The 17,613-nt window shown below is 39.5% G+C and overlaps 1 protein-coding gene across 3 annotated transcripts in view; it reads left to right on the top strand.

The window, feature by feature from the left end:
• Nucleotides 1–15,796, top strand: part of FOXO6 (forkhead box O6) — a 110,995-nt gene extending 95,199 nt beyond the window's left edge. For all 3 annotated transcript variants that reach the window (XM_056557324.1, XM_056557323.1, XM_056557325.1), the window contains exon 2: nucleotides 7,550–15,796. In XM_056557324.1, coding sequence (XP_056413299.1) covers nucleotides 7,550–8,929 — 1,380 coding nt within the window. In that variant the 3' untranslated portion in view covers nucleotides 8,930–15,796. The remainder of the gene's footprint in view (nucleotides 1–7,549) is intronic.
• Nucleotides 15,797–17,613: the final 1,817 nt, after the last annotated feature.

Raw genomic sequence — 17,613 nt, 5'->3', positions numbered from 1 at the left:
TCTGGTCATAAGCAGCTTTTTGGGCCACATGGTAGGACTTAGAAGGGAAGTAGCATCCTTTGGATTTTAGAACATATAGTAATTTTACCTTAAAATATTTTGAGGCCCCACTGCATGTCAGCCAAGGATTTGAACTTGCAAATGATGTAATAAAACCTTAAGTGAGCTCATTTCTTATTATTTTGGTAAAGCACATCTGTAATTATAGCGCTGTTGATCCCATTTTAGAAATAACGTGAAATACTTTTCGTCTTAAACTAAAAAAAAATGGGGATCAAACAAAAGCGTCAGTTAAAATTAATGGCACTAACTTTGTATTCATGTAAATATGACAATATCATGCTAATTACGCAGCTGACCAAAAACTGTGTCAAGCCATAAAAAAAACAAAAAAACAATTGTGCTGGAGTGAAGAGCAATACATTTTGGAAATGGAGAATTTTTTTTTTTACTTGTTCCCTGGATGAAAGAACTTCAACAGGGCTACATATTTTATTTTATTTTGGTTATACAGGATTGGTTGTACGTGTTTCTGGCCACATTAATCCATATATAAGGGACAAATGTGCCAGTTGTCATCGGCACACTATAATAGATTCCTGCCCGGCAAGGTAGGAACCGAAATGTGCGCAAAACCAATCACCTGCAGACATGGCAATGTCAAACACCACACGTGGACAGAAAGGGATACTATTAGGTATTATCAGGTATAGCAAAAATGCCTAAGAAACAGCACAAAACCATGAACAAGCCCATACTGTATTGATCATGTTTCAGATATCCTCCAAACATAAAGAACTATGCCCATATCACCAGGTCTAACAATGAAAATAACATCTGTATACGGCATGACATAGTCATAAAAACTGGTAACACTTATACCTCGTAAAGTATTCATCTAGGCGTATAGTGAGAATCTCTGTGTATGCTTTTTTTTTTTTTTTTTACACATATTACAATTTAGTGTGTTCAGTTGTAAGTGAATATGCCTCTTTGTATTCATCTAGGGGTATAGTGAAAATTTCTAATGTCTAAGTTGCGTTAAAAGGATAGCAACAAACGCTGGTTGGCGGCCTGGACTTCAACGTGTTGAGACAGGGATACTGTAGGTAAAGTCCAAGTCCTGACTGTGCTTTGGTTTATTTAAGATGTCAACAGAAAAATAACAGCCTTAATGTCAGGCCAAATGTACAAAATAAAAACCTGCTCGGCTGAGCTCTACCTAAACAAGTAAAGACTCTCACCATGCCAGAGACACACTAAGTGCCCCTGTACATGAAACAAACAGAAGTAACATGGGCTACTCATAGCATGGTTTTTAGCATTCTACAAGCAGCCGCACACAGGCCTACAGACCCAGGCTTTATAGAGCCCGAACCCAGCCTCACCTGGTACGTAGAGTGACCTCCCACCCATCTCTTGGCCACTCCAGGAAAACCAACCCTGACCAAGTGGGTTGCAACAGCTTATACTAGGATGTGTCAGTAGCATACTATCCCTGACACACAAACTTTCGGTTTTCCTTCATCGAACCCAGGCCTTTCGGTGACACGTAACTGTCTACAAACTGCCTAAAGCCGCATAGGAGAGCATCGTAGGGAAATATACATATCCCTCTATGTATTCATCTAGGGGTATAGTGGGAATTTCTGATGTATATGCTGTTTTAACCCCTTAAGGACGCAGGACGTAAATGTACGTCCTGGTGAGGTGGTACTTAACGCACCAGGACGTACATTTACGTCCTAAGCATAACCGCGGGCATCGGAGCGATGCCCGTGTCATGCGCGGCTGATCCCGGCTGCTGATCGCAGCCAGGGACCCGCCGGCAATGGCCGACGCCCGCGATCTCGCGGGCGTCCGCCATTAACCCCTCAGGTGCCGGGATCAATACAGATCCCGGCATCTGCGGCAGTTCGCGATTAAAATGAACGATCGGATCGCCCACAGCGCTGCTGCGGGGATCCGATCATTCATAACGCCGCACGGAGGTCCCCTCACCTTCCTCCGTGCGGCTCCCGGCGTCTCCTGCTCTGGTCTGTGATCGAGCAGACCAGAGCAGGAGATGACCGATAATACTGATCTGTTCTATGTCCTATACATAGAACAGATCAGTATTAGCAATCATGGTATTGCTATGAATAGTCCCCTATGGGGACTATTCAAGTGTAAAAAAAAATGTAAAAAAATGTAAAAGTAAAAGTAAAAAAAAAAGTGAAAAATCCCCTCCCCCAATAAAAAAGTAAAACGTCCGTTTTTCCTATTTTACCCCCAAAAAGCGTAAAAAACATTTTTTATAGACATATTTGGTATCGCCGCGTGCGTAAATGTCCGAACTATTAAAATAAAATGTTAATGATCCCATACGGTGAACGGCGTGAACGAAAAAATTTTTTAAAAGTCCAAAATTCCTACTTTTTTAATACATTTTATTAAAAAAAAATTATTAAAAATGTATTAAAAGTTTTTTATATGCAAGTGTGGTATCAAAAAAAAGTACAGATCATGGCGCAAAAAATGAGCCCCCATACCGCCGCTTATACGGAAAAATAAAAAAGTTATAGGTCATCAAAATAAAGGGATTATAAACGTACTAATTTGGTTAAAAAGTTTGTGATTTTTTTTAAGCGCAACAATAATATAAAAGTATATAATAATGGGTATCATTTTAATCGTATTGACCCTCAGAATAAAGAACACACGTCATTTTTACCATAAATTGTACGGCGTGAAAACGAAACCTTCCAAAATTAGCAAAATTGCGTTTTTCGTTTTAATTTCCCCACAAAAATAGTGTTTTTTGGTTGCGCCATACATTTTATGATATAATGAGTGATGTCATTACAAAGGACAACTGGTCGCGCAAAAAACAAGCCCTCATACTAGTCTGTGGATGAAAATATAAAAGAGTTATGATTTTTAGAAAGCGAGGAGGAAAAAATGAAAACGTAAAAATTAAATTGTCTGAGTCCTTAAGGCCAAAATGGGCTGAGTCCTTAAGGGGTTAAACATATCGTAATTTAGTGACACCAATTGGAAAGGAATATCCCTCTATGTATTCATCTAGGGGTATAGGGAGAATTTTTAATGCGTACATTGTTTTACACATATTTGAATTTAGTGTGACCAATTGGAAGGGAACATCCCTCTGTATTCATCTAGGGGTATAGGGAGATTTTTAAAGTTAGTTGGGGGGGGGGGGGTTAATAAAATGTTCAGTGGGGCGTACAAGTTAAAACAAAAAAAAATGAATTTAAAATGGCCGATGGGGTATAAATGACTAAAAAGGAGGGAAAAATTTAAGTTCTAAGGATGTATGGTAAATTTGGAAGCATTCTTTCATGTAAAGGCCAGGTTTGGAGGGACACTTGTTGCACTGATATGTAACATCTTTTCTTATCCCTCTACGGGCACACACCCGACGCTGCTTCTGTGGTCTCTTTTACTTCTCTGTTGAGGGGATCTCTGTGGGAAAATTTTGCCTGGGAACAATACGGCTGATGTTTATGCCAGAAACGGAGGCCTCCTCTCCAGAATTGCTGAAGATAAGGGCCTTTATTACTTTTTCCTGAAAGTTCAGGAAAGAGCTATTGTACCCTGCCTCCCATGCCACTACAAAAGCATTATAAAATGCAATCTGGATGAGGTGGACTGCCAGCTTTTTCTACCATCTCCTGGTCTTTCTCATGGCATTGTCGGGTTTGATGACTTGGTCCGAGAGGTCCACCCCACCCATGTAGCGGTTGTAGTCCAGTATTGAAGTTGGTTTTTGGACCTCTGTGCTTGACCCCCGCACAGGAACAGTTCTGCTTTCATCTGGATGAATGGAGGACAGAATAAGAACCTCTCTTTTGTCCCGGTATTTCAGAAAGAGAAGGTTCTCTCTGCAAACTGCCCTTCTTTGCCCTTTCGGAAGCGGTGTGGAGAGCAAGGTTTTTGGAAGGCCCATTTGTTTTTTTCTAATAGTTCCACAAGCTACGGTGGACCTTGCAGCAAGGGACTTAAGGAGGGGAATATTGTTATAAAAATTAACTATATACAGGTGATATCCCTTGTCGAGAAGAGGGTAAATCAAATCTCATACAATTTTTCCCGTAATGCCCAGGGATGGGGGACAATCAAGGGAGAATTTAAAGCGGTGTGTGTAGCCGCTGTTACTTTCACACACCTTATACATTTTTATCCCGTACCGGGCTCTCTTGTTAGGGAGGTAGTGCCGGAACATCAGCCTCCCTTTAAAGCTTACGAGGGATTCGTCAACCGCTATATATTTTTTTGGGGGGGATATACTTCTGCAAATTTAGAATTTAGCTGATCTATTAGGGGCCTAATTTTATATAACCGATCATAATTGGGGTCTTGGCAGCGCGGGCAGAGGGTGTTGTCATTGTAATGGAGACATTTGAGAAGGATCTCAAAGCAGGTCCTACTCATAACGGATCGGTCCCTATTTCCATATTTTAAAAAAGGCCCCAAAATTTACAGAATTCCACTGGGTCTGTGGGGGGTCCAATGTTGCCCTTGGGAGATATATGATGTGGGGTGGGAGGCAAGGAGTTGCTGGACATACAAATTAGTTTGGTGAACCATGTTATTCACTAATTCCTCTGTGAAAAAAAAAAATCTATTTCTTGGAATCCCTCTGTATTAATTTGGACACCTGAGGAGGCAGTATAGTTGGAAACCTGGGGAGTGTAGTTGGTAGCAGGTACCCACATGCCATCCGTGCCTGTAGCTTCAGGCTCTGCAGCTACTCTTCTCCGCTGTGCAGGGGCCTCATCACTCTCAGAGGATGAGGGTGAGTATTAGTGTTGCTCGCGAATATTCGCAATTCGAATATTATTCGCGAATATAGCATATTTGCGAATTCGCGAATTTCGCGAATATAGCGCTATATATTCGTAATTACGAATATTCGTTTTTTTTGTTTTTGTTTTGTTTTCTTCACAGTACACATGACAGTGATCACCCCTCTCTGCTTCCAGCTTGTGTGGTGTAAAGAAGGCTGTAATACTACTGTGTGAGACTGGCGTGCGAAAATTCGCACATGCGAAAATTAGCATATGTTAATTTTCGCGTATGCGAATTTTCGCGTATGCTAATATTCACATATGTTAATTTTCGCATACGCGAATTTTCGCATATGCGAAAATAAAACGAGAATATAACGAATATGCGAATATTCGCGAATATATGACGAATATTCGTCCATATATTCGCGAATATTCGCGAATTCGAATATGGCCTATGCCGCTCAACACTAGTGAGTATGAGGATGCAGATGACATTATCATTTCCTCTTTGCTGTCTGTATAATTGAATATCATAGCGAAGGCCTCCTCTGCGCTTTAATACCGTTGAGCCATTTTTTTTTTACTACTACTGCTACTACTAGACGGATCTGATGACTGAGAACACAATCAGATAACTGTCATCAGATCAGGTTCAGTCATTTGATCTGTGCTGTCAAACAACTTACGATGTAATTTTTTTGTGTTTTTTTTTTTAAGTGGGAAGGGTTAAAACAATTACTTCATGGATCTGATGACTGACAACACGGATTAAATGACTGACAGCACGGGACTGAACAAACAACTAACAATTAGATTTTTAGGGGGTTTTCTTTTATTAAAAGAATTACTGCACGGACGTAATGACTGACGGCACAGATCTGATGACTGACGGCACGGATGTAATGACTGATGGCACAGATCTGATCACTGACAAACTATATACGGAAAGCACAGATTTGATCGCTGACAGCACAGATCTAGTGGCAAGTACTAGACAGGTGATTTCATTTCTTTACACAGTAAGTGATTTTTTGCTGAGGCAGCACACTTGGGGGGGGGGGGGTATGTATATGAATAGAAGAGAGAACAGATGAGATCCTCAAAGCTGGAGGCAGCACACAGGAGGCAGCAGATCTCTCACATGAGGCAGCAGATCTGACACAGGGGGCAGCAGATCTCTCAGGGGGTAATATGTTTTACTTGAGGGGCACACTGAGGAGAACTTTTTTGAGATCACTGACAGCGATATAGGAATGGAGCCTGAGATCAAGTAGCAGGCTCACAGTGATCAGTGATCTGTCACAGGAGGCAGCAGATCACACAGGGGGCTATATTTTTTACTTGGTCGGATATGTATGTATTTGGGGGCACCCTTGGGGGGCACACTGGTGGGGACTTATGTGAAATCACTGACAGCGATCTCACTGACAGGGACAGGAGCCGGAGATCACTGGCAGGTACGGGGAGCAGAGATACTGCAGCAGCAGGCTCTCAGCAATTTGTCACAGGAGGCAGCAGATCCCACAGGGGGGGGGGGGCTATATTTTTTTACCTGGGGGGATATGTATGCAATTGGGGGCACACTGGTGGGGACTTATGGGAGATCGCTAACAGCGATCTCACTGGCAGGAACGGAAGCCAGCCACAGCAGGATGTATGCAGGTGGATGGATGCAGGAGCTGCCATAGCAGGATCTGAAGGTGATCGGGGGTTATTCTGGGGTTAAATCGCTTTCTTTTAGACTTTTTTGCTAGGTCTGCAGTTAGACTACCAAATCTGAGGAGATCCGGCAGAGAAATGAGCTTCTGAGATTTGGTAAACACCGCGACTGGTAAACACCACCACTTACTGATTGGCCAATGACAACGATCAGCAGCAGGGGACCATTATGATTTTTCCCAGCCGCATAGTAACATCAGTCAGCTGTTCAGAACAGCTGCAATGACGTTTCTCTCACCATGCCCCTGGACATGGTGATAGAAAATGTATTGGACGTGTATGAACGTCCATTTGCGTTAAGTGACCGGAAAAATGGACGTTCATACACGTCCATTTGTGGGAACGAGTTAAAGTGTTTATCCAAGAATAAAAAAAACAGACTTAATTTCTTTCAAAGACTGCGCCCTGTCTTTCTCCATTTTGGGTGTGGTATTACAACTTGGCTCCATTCACTTCAGTGGAACTGAGTTGCAGAACCACACCCAACATGGGAGACAGACAGGGAGCGGTCTTTAAAAGAAATTACCTCTGTTTTTCAATTCCTGGAAAACCCCTTTAAAGAGGAGCTGCTGTAATAACTGCTAAGAGCTGATGATACTATTGGATAGTTGTTAGCGTATAAAAGCAAATTGTACCATTCCTGGAGCTGATGGTGGATGCCAAACTTATAAAGTCACCTTTTTTTTTCTTACTAAATTGTCTAGGAGGCAGAGCCACACTGCCTATTGCATTCCTCCTCATGCACCCTCAACTCATAACCCCTATTTGAGTGACAATTAGAGTTCTGTAAATTCATGTTTGGAATTTTAACATGAATTACCTAATATAATGGTAATCCCACACTCATTTGGTATGTCAGTTTTTATAATGTTTTTGAATATTTAATGTTTGAGTTCAAAACACACTCGGATTTTGACATATTTTCTAGCCATGTTGGTCATATAATGAGTTGGTGTCATTGGTCATTGATGAGAGGTACAGTAAATTAGAAAGTGTACATTTCTTCTAACTAAATATTTTTTTCTTTTTACTTTTAGAATTCTATCAGACATAATCTCTCCCTACATACACGCTTTATCCGTGTTCAAAATGAAGGAACAGGAAAGAGTTCTTGGTGGATGCTAAACCCAGAAGGTGGAAAGACTGGGAAAACTCCACGGAGGAGAGCAGCATCTATGGACAGCACAAATGGAAAGTTCTTAAGGATAAAGGGCAAAACAGGGAAGAAGAAGCAACAACAGGTGCAAACTGCACCAGAACCAACAGTAGAAGGCAGTCCTTCTTCTCAACAAGCAAAGTGGTCCGAAAGTCCATCTTCCCACACCAGTGATGACTTTGATGTTTGGGCTGAATATCACAACAGAGCCAACACTGTGGCTGGGAATATGAGTGGAAGACTTTCACCCATTTTGGGAAATGATGAGCCAGATGACCTGGATGATGATGAGGTCACACCCTCTTCCCCTCTAATGTACCCTAGCCCATCTAGCGCCCTCTCTCCTAATGCCCGCTGTTCAGTTGAAATGCCACGGCTTGCAGAACTTAGTGGTAATATAGGTATGAGTGAGGGGCTCTCAGATCATTTACTGGATGAGCTCCAGGATGGTTATAATGTAGACTCTGCTGCTGCCCTACGCCAACGAAGCCCTGCATTTTCATTCACATCTAAGTGCCCAACTTTAAGCAGCAGCTCTAATGCTTTTTGCGGCACTGTTTATAATCAGCCGACTATGGGAATGATGAGGCGGTTACCCATGCAGACAATCCAAGAGAACAAACAAGCTGCTTTTTCTCCAGGCAGTACATACAGGAATTCATCCCTCCAGGATCTCCTAACTGCCATGTCCTATGGACATAAAGAAGGACTTGTGCAGAGTGATCCAGGTTTAGCCACTATGCTGGGGCCACAGCGTAACCATAGGCAGAACACAGGCATGCTAAACAATTGTGACTCAGGACAAGTGCCATACTCTGCCAGTTTAATAAAAAGCCACAACCTATACCACCCACCAACTCTCAATCATCACTGCTCTGTTAACAACAGTGCCTTAGCTAGCTCAAGTGGACTGATAAACTCTGAATCCTGCAGCTTATCATCTATTCCACATCACAACTACTATAGTAGTCAAGGTGGACATGGAAACCTGCTAGAAGGGCCATACCAAGGCCCATACCACCACCACCACCATCACCATCATCATCATCCTCAAATGTACAATCAGGACAGATTCCCAACAGACTTAGACTTAGATATGTTCAATGGTACTTTAGAATGTGATGTGGAATCAATCATTCTCAATGACTTCATGGACAATGACGAAATGGACTTCAACTTTGACTCTGCTCTGCCACCACAAGGAGGGTTCAACATGGCTGCCACAGCACAGCCTGCAAATCAAAGCTGGGTACAAGGTTAAATTGCATTGAAAGCCAGTTTGCAATCTTAAGTTAGATGCATTTTCTTCAAGGCAATCAGACAGATATTTATCTCATATAAGTAAATGTTTGGTTGATATATTATATTGGTTTCATTGGACCTTCTTTTGGATGGTAAAATAATAAATGGTTAGGTTTTTAGAGCAGTTTTGTGGGAAAAAAATTATGATTTAACTCATATACCAATACCAAGGCCTAATTTCCAATCACATTTTGTTCCGAAGTTCAGTCTCCCACAAAAAAAAAGTTTGTGAAAAAGTTGCCTTTGTTTGACCTTTTGTTAAAGTCAGTTTGAAAAGTTTGTTCCCACTGCAATGGTCCATTTTTACGGGTGATAAGTTGTGAAGTGTTTCTTTTCCAAAGAAAGGAATCTCAGTTTTTTTGTGCACTTTGTTAAGCGTAATCATTACAGTGTATTTATTTTGTAATGTCAGAACAGCAGAGTTTAGATTCCGATACATCACTTTGTATAAGACATGTTATAAACTAACATTGGGTTGTATATCTAATTATGTATCTGATGAGAGAACATTATCTGGGTCCCTTTAAGGTATGTAAGCCATTCTGAGCACGAGATTACATCTTCTGTATGGTACTTCTCTTACATCCTACCTGATGTTCTTAACTTTTAAGTCTCAAAAAGTAGGTAAAAAACACGAAAATATTTACTGTCAGCAAATGATGAACTATGACAACTCTCTTGTGAAATGTGCTTTATTTACACGTATAGCTTATGTCTGGTGCAATGAATTCTAATGATCAGAGATGTCATCAGGGATAGGGACACTGGCACATGTATGGGGAAATAGTAAAGATGGGCATATGCCAAGGAACACTGCTCAGGGTCAGGGGTTGGTGAAAAGAGCTTTGGATTACTTTATCATGTGACAGCTATTCAATTTTGACACTACAATCTAAGAATTTTTCTTCCATGAATTATTGCTGAGTCTGCAATTTTTGGCAGAAAATCTTTACGTGTATGACTTAGGCTTAGGTCTGAATGATGCAGTGCAACTTGCAAGATCGCTAGTTAAAAACCTATCATAAATAATCTGCCAGCATTTTTCAATTTTAGTCCTCAAGAAACCCCAGCAGGTCAGGTTTGGAGGCTTTCCTTAATATTGCACAGTTTTATAATGGTCGTTAATTCAGTAATTTCCGTAGGTTTTCCCTTCATAGGAACTCTTAAACATGACCTGTTTGTGTTCTTTGAGCACTACATTAAAGGAATCCTGAAGTAGAGGATAAGCAGGTACGTAAAAAAAATTTGTACAAAACAATAATCTCACATTCTAAAACAAGACTTCTAAAACAATACCTTTAAAGGACAAACTCAGGTTAATCAACATAAGAAGTAAAACAAATGATAGATGCAGAATGATATTTAACAGTCATATGTTAGCTTTACCTGGTTAGTCTGTTTTACATAATATCATAATTACAGGAATATTATGACTATTATAAGACTAGTTTTAGATGAATGTAATGGGGCCACATTTTATCATCCATTTTATGATCACAATATCCAGATCTCCCATGGTTCTACTGAACCAAATCTATGTCACCAACAAACTATGTGGTGATCTTAGTTTACTTTAGTAGAACCACTTGGGTCTTGTGGATGTGTTTTTGGACACAAAAATGTTGTCTCATTACAGCCTTTTGGAATCGGTCTGATATAACATCCCTTCTTTCTGTATGGAAATAATGACAACTGTTGAGAGGAAAAGTGATGGTATGATGAACAGAAGACATTAAGAATCCCTGCACTTTGTAGCAGCACTCAGCGGCACTAAATGAGTTATCTGATGTGAACAGCTAATTCTTATCAGCCTTCTCTTCCCTTACTTAAACCAGACATTTACTGAAACTGGCACTTTGTTCTGCCACAGAGCACAAACAAGTTAAATGGGAGCGCCTACAGTCGAAATGGTGGTAAAAGGCATTTTCACTGAATAAAGTTGCACATTTTTTTTCTATTATGGTGCTACAGCCAATGCAATAGTTTTGGCTATTTTATTTACTCTTATCCAATATACAGCTGGGTCAAGCTGTGTTTGGGCAGTGACTCTCATAATTTAGCCTCTGAACACAATCACAATAGATCTGAAAGAAAGTCATCAATGATCGTCTAAAGTTAAAGGGTTTAACAAAAATATTACATTGACTGTTTAGCAAGAATGCCCTTTTTTGTGCAGTCCCTCCATTTTTGCAGACTCAAAAGTACCGTACTTGGACAGACTAATAAAATTATACATATAGAATGAGTTTTAGTACCTAGGTACACCAAGTAGTAACCAAGTAAAGCATGCTTTGTTGGATGTCTGCCTCAACCATTAAACCATCAAAAAAAATGTCCACTTATTTACCTGATGGAGCGCCTGGATTGCATTTGGAGTAGGTCATAGGTCTTTATCCTTCTTTACCAATAAGCATCATTCTGTCATTATTGTGGGATTTAACTAAATTTAACAGTTTAGGACTAAACCCTTTAGAATTCATATAATAAAAAAAAACACTAGTGGCAGTAGTCCATTGACAGACATACATGCCTACGCCAAACTAGTGTCTCAACCATATGATGTTATACTTTGTTGTACCACCTACACCTTCTTTATACTGTCCTCTTCCCATCATTCCGGTATAAGTTAATCTTGGCTTTATCTGTCCAAATGATTATAAGCTGGCGATACACACTATATTAATATTGTTTAACTCTCTGATTTCACCAGGAGCTACAGCCCATCTGCACCATTAACATGCTCAATCTTTTTGATCTAATTTAAAGGTGATGGCCTACACTTCTCTATCATATTGATGGCTTTGTTTATTATCTATTGTGGTGAGGCTTAGAAGATAAACTGTAAGAATGATGTCACTGTCCAAATACTTCTGTAGGCATACATATAGATAGATGGGGGGGGGGGGGGGGATTTATGAAATCTACTAGAAATAAAAACAATCACCAGTTGGATCACAGATGGTCATTTTCCATGACATGTTGGAAAATAAAATTAGAAACCTACTTGGTTAACATCAACACATCCTTTATTCTTTGTTTGCCAGGAATACGTGATTTTCCTCCATCATAATTATAGGTTCTAGATAAATTGTACCAAAAATGAACCCAAAAACATTATTGTTGAAGATACTGTACAGATGTGTTTACCCTCATGATGCAAACACAATGTATTATTGCAAGTTGCTTCCTAAACCTCCAATGTACTGTACATAAAAACCACTGGATAGTCACATTTGAAAGAGCATCAAAAAATCATGTTTTCTTTTTCTAAGCTAGTCGTCTTTTGACACACATCTTGGGATATTCTTAATCCAAGGAAAGATAAGGAAGGACACATTTGTACTTACTGACAGTATATGAACTAAATTATGGCTCAGAAATGTGCACCAGATTGATAGAAGAATGGTACCATGGTTAATGCAAAAATAGTAAGATGTTCCCTGATGAAGCATTGGAGTAGGTCAATACATGGTGTAAGTGAATGCTGTCTCGTACATTTCTGTGCCATGAGGGTGAAGCAGTTCTTTTTATATGTGGCCCTTGCCTTGGAAACATACCAAGCTTCCTCCTGCAAAGTGACAGTATATATTTGAGACACATGAATGTCTATTGTCATGCAAGCCTCCAAAAGTCTGTGTTTTTGGTATCTCTTTTACTGGGCCATCTAAAAAAGGGATACAGTTGACTTTATATAAGATGGATCCAAACGTACTGTATGCTGTGCAAACATATTGGACACATCTGCCATTCACCTTTACATTAACATACTTTTTTGTGCTATCCTGTTGTACTGACAAGACCTGCAGCCCACATTTTTCTATACTGCCAAAAAGGCATCCTGACAGAAACCTGCCCGGTTCATGCCTAATACACTTTTGGCATATTTCTTATAATATACTTCCTGACCTGTACTGTCAGCTGTATGGAAAAACATAGTGTGAATTGAGTTTCGGTATCTTTTTAGCCAAGGTCACACATCCTGCAGCAGTGGTTTTATTTAAAACAGAACTTTATCTTTCTCAGTACGGTATGTTTTGGAATAGAGAGAAAAAAAATGCCAGAATGCAATTGCTGATGTTTGCCTTTTGTTTTCCATAACCATAATTTGGCTGCATTTTAGCTTCTATTGGACCCCCTGCGGTTCCACTGAACCGAAATTCAAATACCAAGTGAGAGCATACTGTGCTTCTATCACATAACTTACTAAAGAACGAGAGCATTTTATATGGGCTCTTTAGAAATATTGGTGCAAAGTAAATAAATGGTGTTGCCTTCTCAATGCCAGTTCATAGACATCTGTAATGTGTACAAATCAAGCCAACTGTAGCTTTGTAATGAAATGCCATAAACGCCATGCACTTTAACGTTCTGTCCCTAGAAGACAGCATTAACTGATCAATACACACAGAACAAACCTATATATTATATACTAAATTTATATAATATATATTTGAACCTATATAAGCTAGTAACATTTTCTACAGGATCATGTGTGACAATCTAACAACCCATATCTTTTCTAATTAATTGTTACCTGTGAGGAGTGAAGGGTTGGCCATTGTACCTTAATTCCAGACTTTCCCAAGAAAAACAGAGTGAATCCATTTTAAAAGCCTTATTTATTCAGATATATTTAATGATATACATTGCTAATATATATGTTTGTGATATATTTTTGTGTTATTTTCTTGGCTGTGTATAAAGGAACATAACATTTCAACCCTCGGCAAACATTATGGAATCACTACCCAGCTTTTATACAGTTATGACACAAAACACATTCTATGGTTGGACATTCTGGATTTATGAAACATATCACAAATAAATGAAAGTAAAACCTCAGCACAAGACCACATTTTTGAGATGACCACCCCCTTATCCAAACCATACATGATGCATAGTGAGACCACCCTCATAAAAGACCACTTAAAAAAAAAAAAAAAAGTTACTACTTTGTGCCACCTCCTTAGACTTTTATGACATTCCGTGTCCTCTGAGGCATGGACTTTCTTAAAGGGGTACTCGAGCGCTAAGACATCTCATCCCCTATCCAAAGGATAGGGGATAAGATGCCTGATCGCGGGGGTCCAGCCGCTGGGGACCCCCGTGATCTTCCACACCGCACCCCGTTAGAATCAGCCCCCGGAGCGTGCCCACTCCGGGTCTGATTACTGTCGATCACGGGGACGGAGCAGTGACGTCACGGCTCCGCCCCGTGTGATGTCATGCTCCGCCCCCTGCGGCGTGGAAGATCACGGGGGTCCCCAGCGGTGGGACCCCACGATCAGGCATCTTATCCCCTATCCTTTGGATACTCCTTTAATGATAAATTATATTCTGTACCAGGATGGTTTCTATTTTCTTATAGAGCTGTTGGTAGATCATCTTAATAGGATGGAGACTTGTTTGGACTTTTTTTTTTTTCACCAAAAATATTTAATCAGATATAGACAAAGTAAAAAGAAAACAGGGTAAATATGCTTGAAAAGTAGTGATTGGATAGTTTTTGCCAAAGGTTGTAGTATGAAAAAAGGGGGTTCACAAAGTTCTTGGTCTTTTTTTACTCAATATCATGATTGGATAAAGAAAAGACACAATTGATATGGTTTTTGATTTCCCCCATAGAATGTGTTCCTGACTCAGAGAAAATGATGCCAAACTACTGGGTCATGTGACTGAAACTTGTGAAATGGGCTAAGGACATTACTTTCAATTATTACTTTGTTCTAATAAAAAAAAAAAAAAAAAAAAAGGAGAAGGTTCTAACACAAATAATTCAATAGACATTTAATGAAAAATAGTTTTTGATGTAGTCTTGTATTTATCCCACAAAGAGCTGTTTGGAGAAGCCTAATGTTAATATAAATATGCAAGTAAACCCACAATTCTGAATAGATAAAAGTATGCACACATCAGCGAGAGTTGAGTTTAAAGTGAAGGGGTTAATAATTGTAATTGTGATTGATTTGCCCCGTTCTGGTCAGTTCGGTGTTCTTACTTCTTTGGATGACTATAGTCAAACTGCTGTTGGTACCTGTACTGTTTTCATGCTTTCTGTGTGTACGCTTAATGAGACTGCACTGCCATGGCCTTTTCCCCTCAGTTGTTAATGTATGCTAGGATACATATATGGTGCATATATCTTATACATATACATAAAGCCTTCCAAAGCATATCTGTCCAAGTAAGCCATGTGTGCTGAATTCCTATGGTAGAAAAACAATAAGATATGTATATCAAAGGCTAAACTATACTTCCAGTCATACTTAAAAAAAATTGTCCTGTCCAATGGAAACAAATGTATCTAAATCTGGGATAACACACATCATCCTAGTTCTGAATATTGTGGCTGTTTACATGTTCTTTTTTATGTTTTTATTTCATTTACAGAATTTAATATATACAATACCATGTACATACAGAAATATATGAGGAATTATTTTATTTTATGTTGCTGTTTTCTTTTTTGTATGCACACAAACCATTTTGAGTTCAAATGTTAAGGACTGTTAATTTTTATGTCCTCTGTAATAATTGAGGTTTTGTCATTGTGGCAATGCTGCATTTACGTATCATGCAGCATAATGTAGGCTGGACATACTGTAAAAGGGGCATAAGCCTGCAAGGTTATGTGTACCAATGCCTTCCTCTGGAACAAAAGTGGTGGAAGGTGAGTTATGAGATTCGTGTCTATTAGAGAAGGGGGGAACCTACAAGGCTAACTCCGAAAGTGCCTTACTGCACCAGGAAATGCCATGTAGTATCTCACAGTTACAATAATTTCTTCTGTAAATGAACACACCTCCTTATATGATTCTACTGAATATCTAGACTCTGATCAAGAACAGCTGTGCATTGTATAATGGTTATGAGTATCCAGATATCAGTTCACCATGCAGTGTACCAATGCTCAGTATCACTATACATTGCTTCACCTTGCCCATCTGGATCCCCCTTGTCCTCCTCACTGCAGTGTAAAGCGATTGTAACGTTTTTGGGTGTGTTGTTGTAGTGTGTGAATTTTCAGATGTAACATAAACATGTGTATACTGACTGTACAGAATATTTTCAGGAATAAAATTGTTTTAAATATTGTATGTCTTGCTGGGGGTGAATTTGCCTGTTCAACTATATGACTTCAACATATGTACATTATGACTTTATCAAATTGTTATTAGATTTTATGTATTCACAGGATACTCTCTAGTGACATCAACACATACAATGGGAATCAAAAGTTTGGGCACCCCAGGTAAAAATTTGTATTAATGTGCATATAGAAGCCAAAGAAAAGATGGAAAAATCTCCAAAAGGCATCAAATTACAGATTAGACATTCTTATAATATGTCAACAAAAGTTAGATTTTATTTCCATCATTTACACTTTCAAAATAACAGAAAGCAAAAAAATGGCATCTGCAAAAGTTTGGGCCCCCGGCAGAGTTAATATCTTGTACTGCCCCCTTTGGCAAGTATCACAGCTTTTAAACACTTTTTGTAGCCAGGCAAGAGTCTTTCAATTCTTGTTTGAGGTATCTTTGCCCATTCTTCCATGCAAAAGTCTTCCAGTTCTTTGAGATTTTTGGGCTGTCTGTCACACACTGCTCTTTTATGGTCTATCCATAGATTTTCAATTATGTTGAGGTCAGGACATTGTGAAGGACATGGCAAAAACCTTCAGTTTACGCCTCTTGATGTAATCCCCCGTGGATTTTGAGGTGTGTTTAGGATCATTATCCATTTGTAGAAGCCATCCTCTCTTCAGCTTCAGCTTTTTCACAGATGGCATCAAGTTAGCATCTAAAATTTGCTGAAATTTTATTGAATCAATTTTTCCTTCTACTCGTGAGATGTTCCCTGTGCCACTGGCTGCAATACAACCCCAAAGCATGATTGATCCACCCCCATGCTTAACAGTTGGACAGAGGTTATTTTCATTAAATTCTGTTCCCCTTCTTCTCCAAACGTACCTTAGCTCATTCCGGACAAAAAGTTAAATTTTAACCTCATCGGTCCACAGAACTTGTTTCCTCCATATGTTCATTTGCAAAGTTCAAAGGCTGATTTTTGTGGTGAGGACGAAGAAGAGGTTTTCTTCTGATGACTCTTCCATGAAGACCATATTTGTACAAGTATCTCTTTGTAGTGGAATAGTGTACCACAACTCCAGTGTCTGCTAGATCTTTCTGGAGGGATTGTGCAGTCAAACGTCGGTTGTGTGAGCTGTTCTGTCTGATATTGTTCATGGTCTTCCAGATCTTGCTTTAACTTCCACTGTTCCTGATGACTGCCATTTCTTAATTACATTCTGGACAGAGGATATTGACATCTGAAAACGTTTTGCTATCTTCTTATAGCCTTCTCCAGCTTTGTGAGCATCAACTATTTTCAGTTTCAGATTTCTAGACAACTGCTTAGAAGAACTGATTGTTGGGGCAAGGTCAGATGAGTCTGGGCATTTGAAACCTTTGAGATTGACATCACCTGGTCTTCCCAGATGATGATTGAGAACAATCCATGACACTGGCAGGTCTCAGCTTTGCAAAGGGGGCAGTGCATGCTATAAATTTTGCAGGGTGCCCAAACTTTTGCAGATGCTGTAAATGATGGAAATAAAATCTAACTTTTTTTGACATATTATAA

The sequence above is a fragment of the Hyla sarda genome, chromosome 2 (genome assembly GCF_029499605.1).
Source record: "Hyla sarda isolate aHylSar1 chromosome 2, aHylSar1.hap1, whole genome shotgun sequence".
Classification (NCBI taxonomy): domain Eukaryota; kingdom Metazoa; phylum Chordata; class Amphibia; order Anura; family Hylidae; genus Hyla; species Hyla sarda.
The sequence above is the reverse complement of the archived record's forward strand: the minus strand, read 5'-3'. Positions and strand labels throughout refer to the sequence as shown.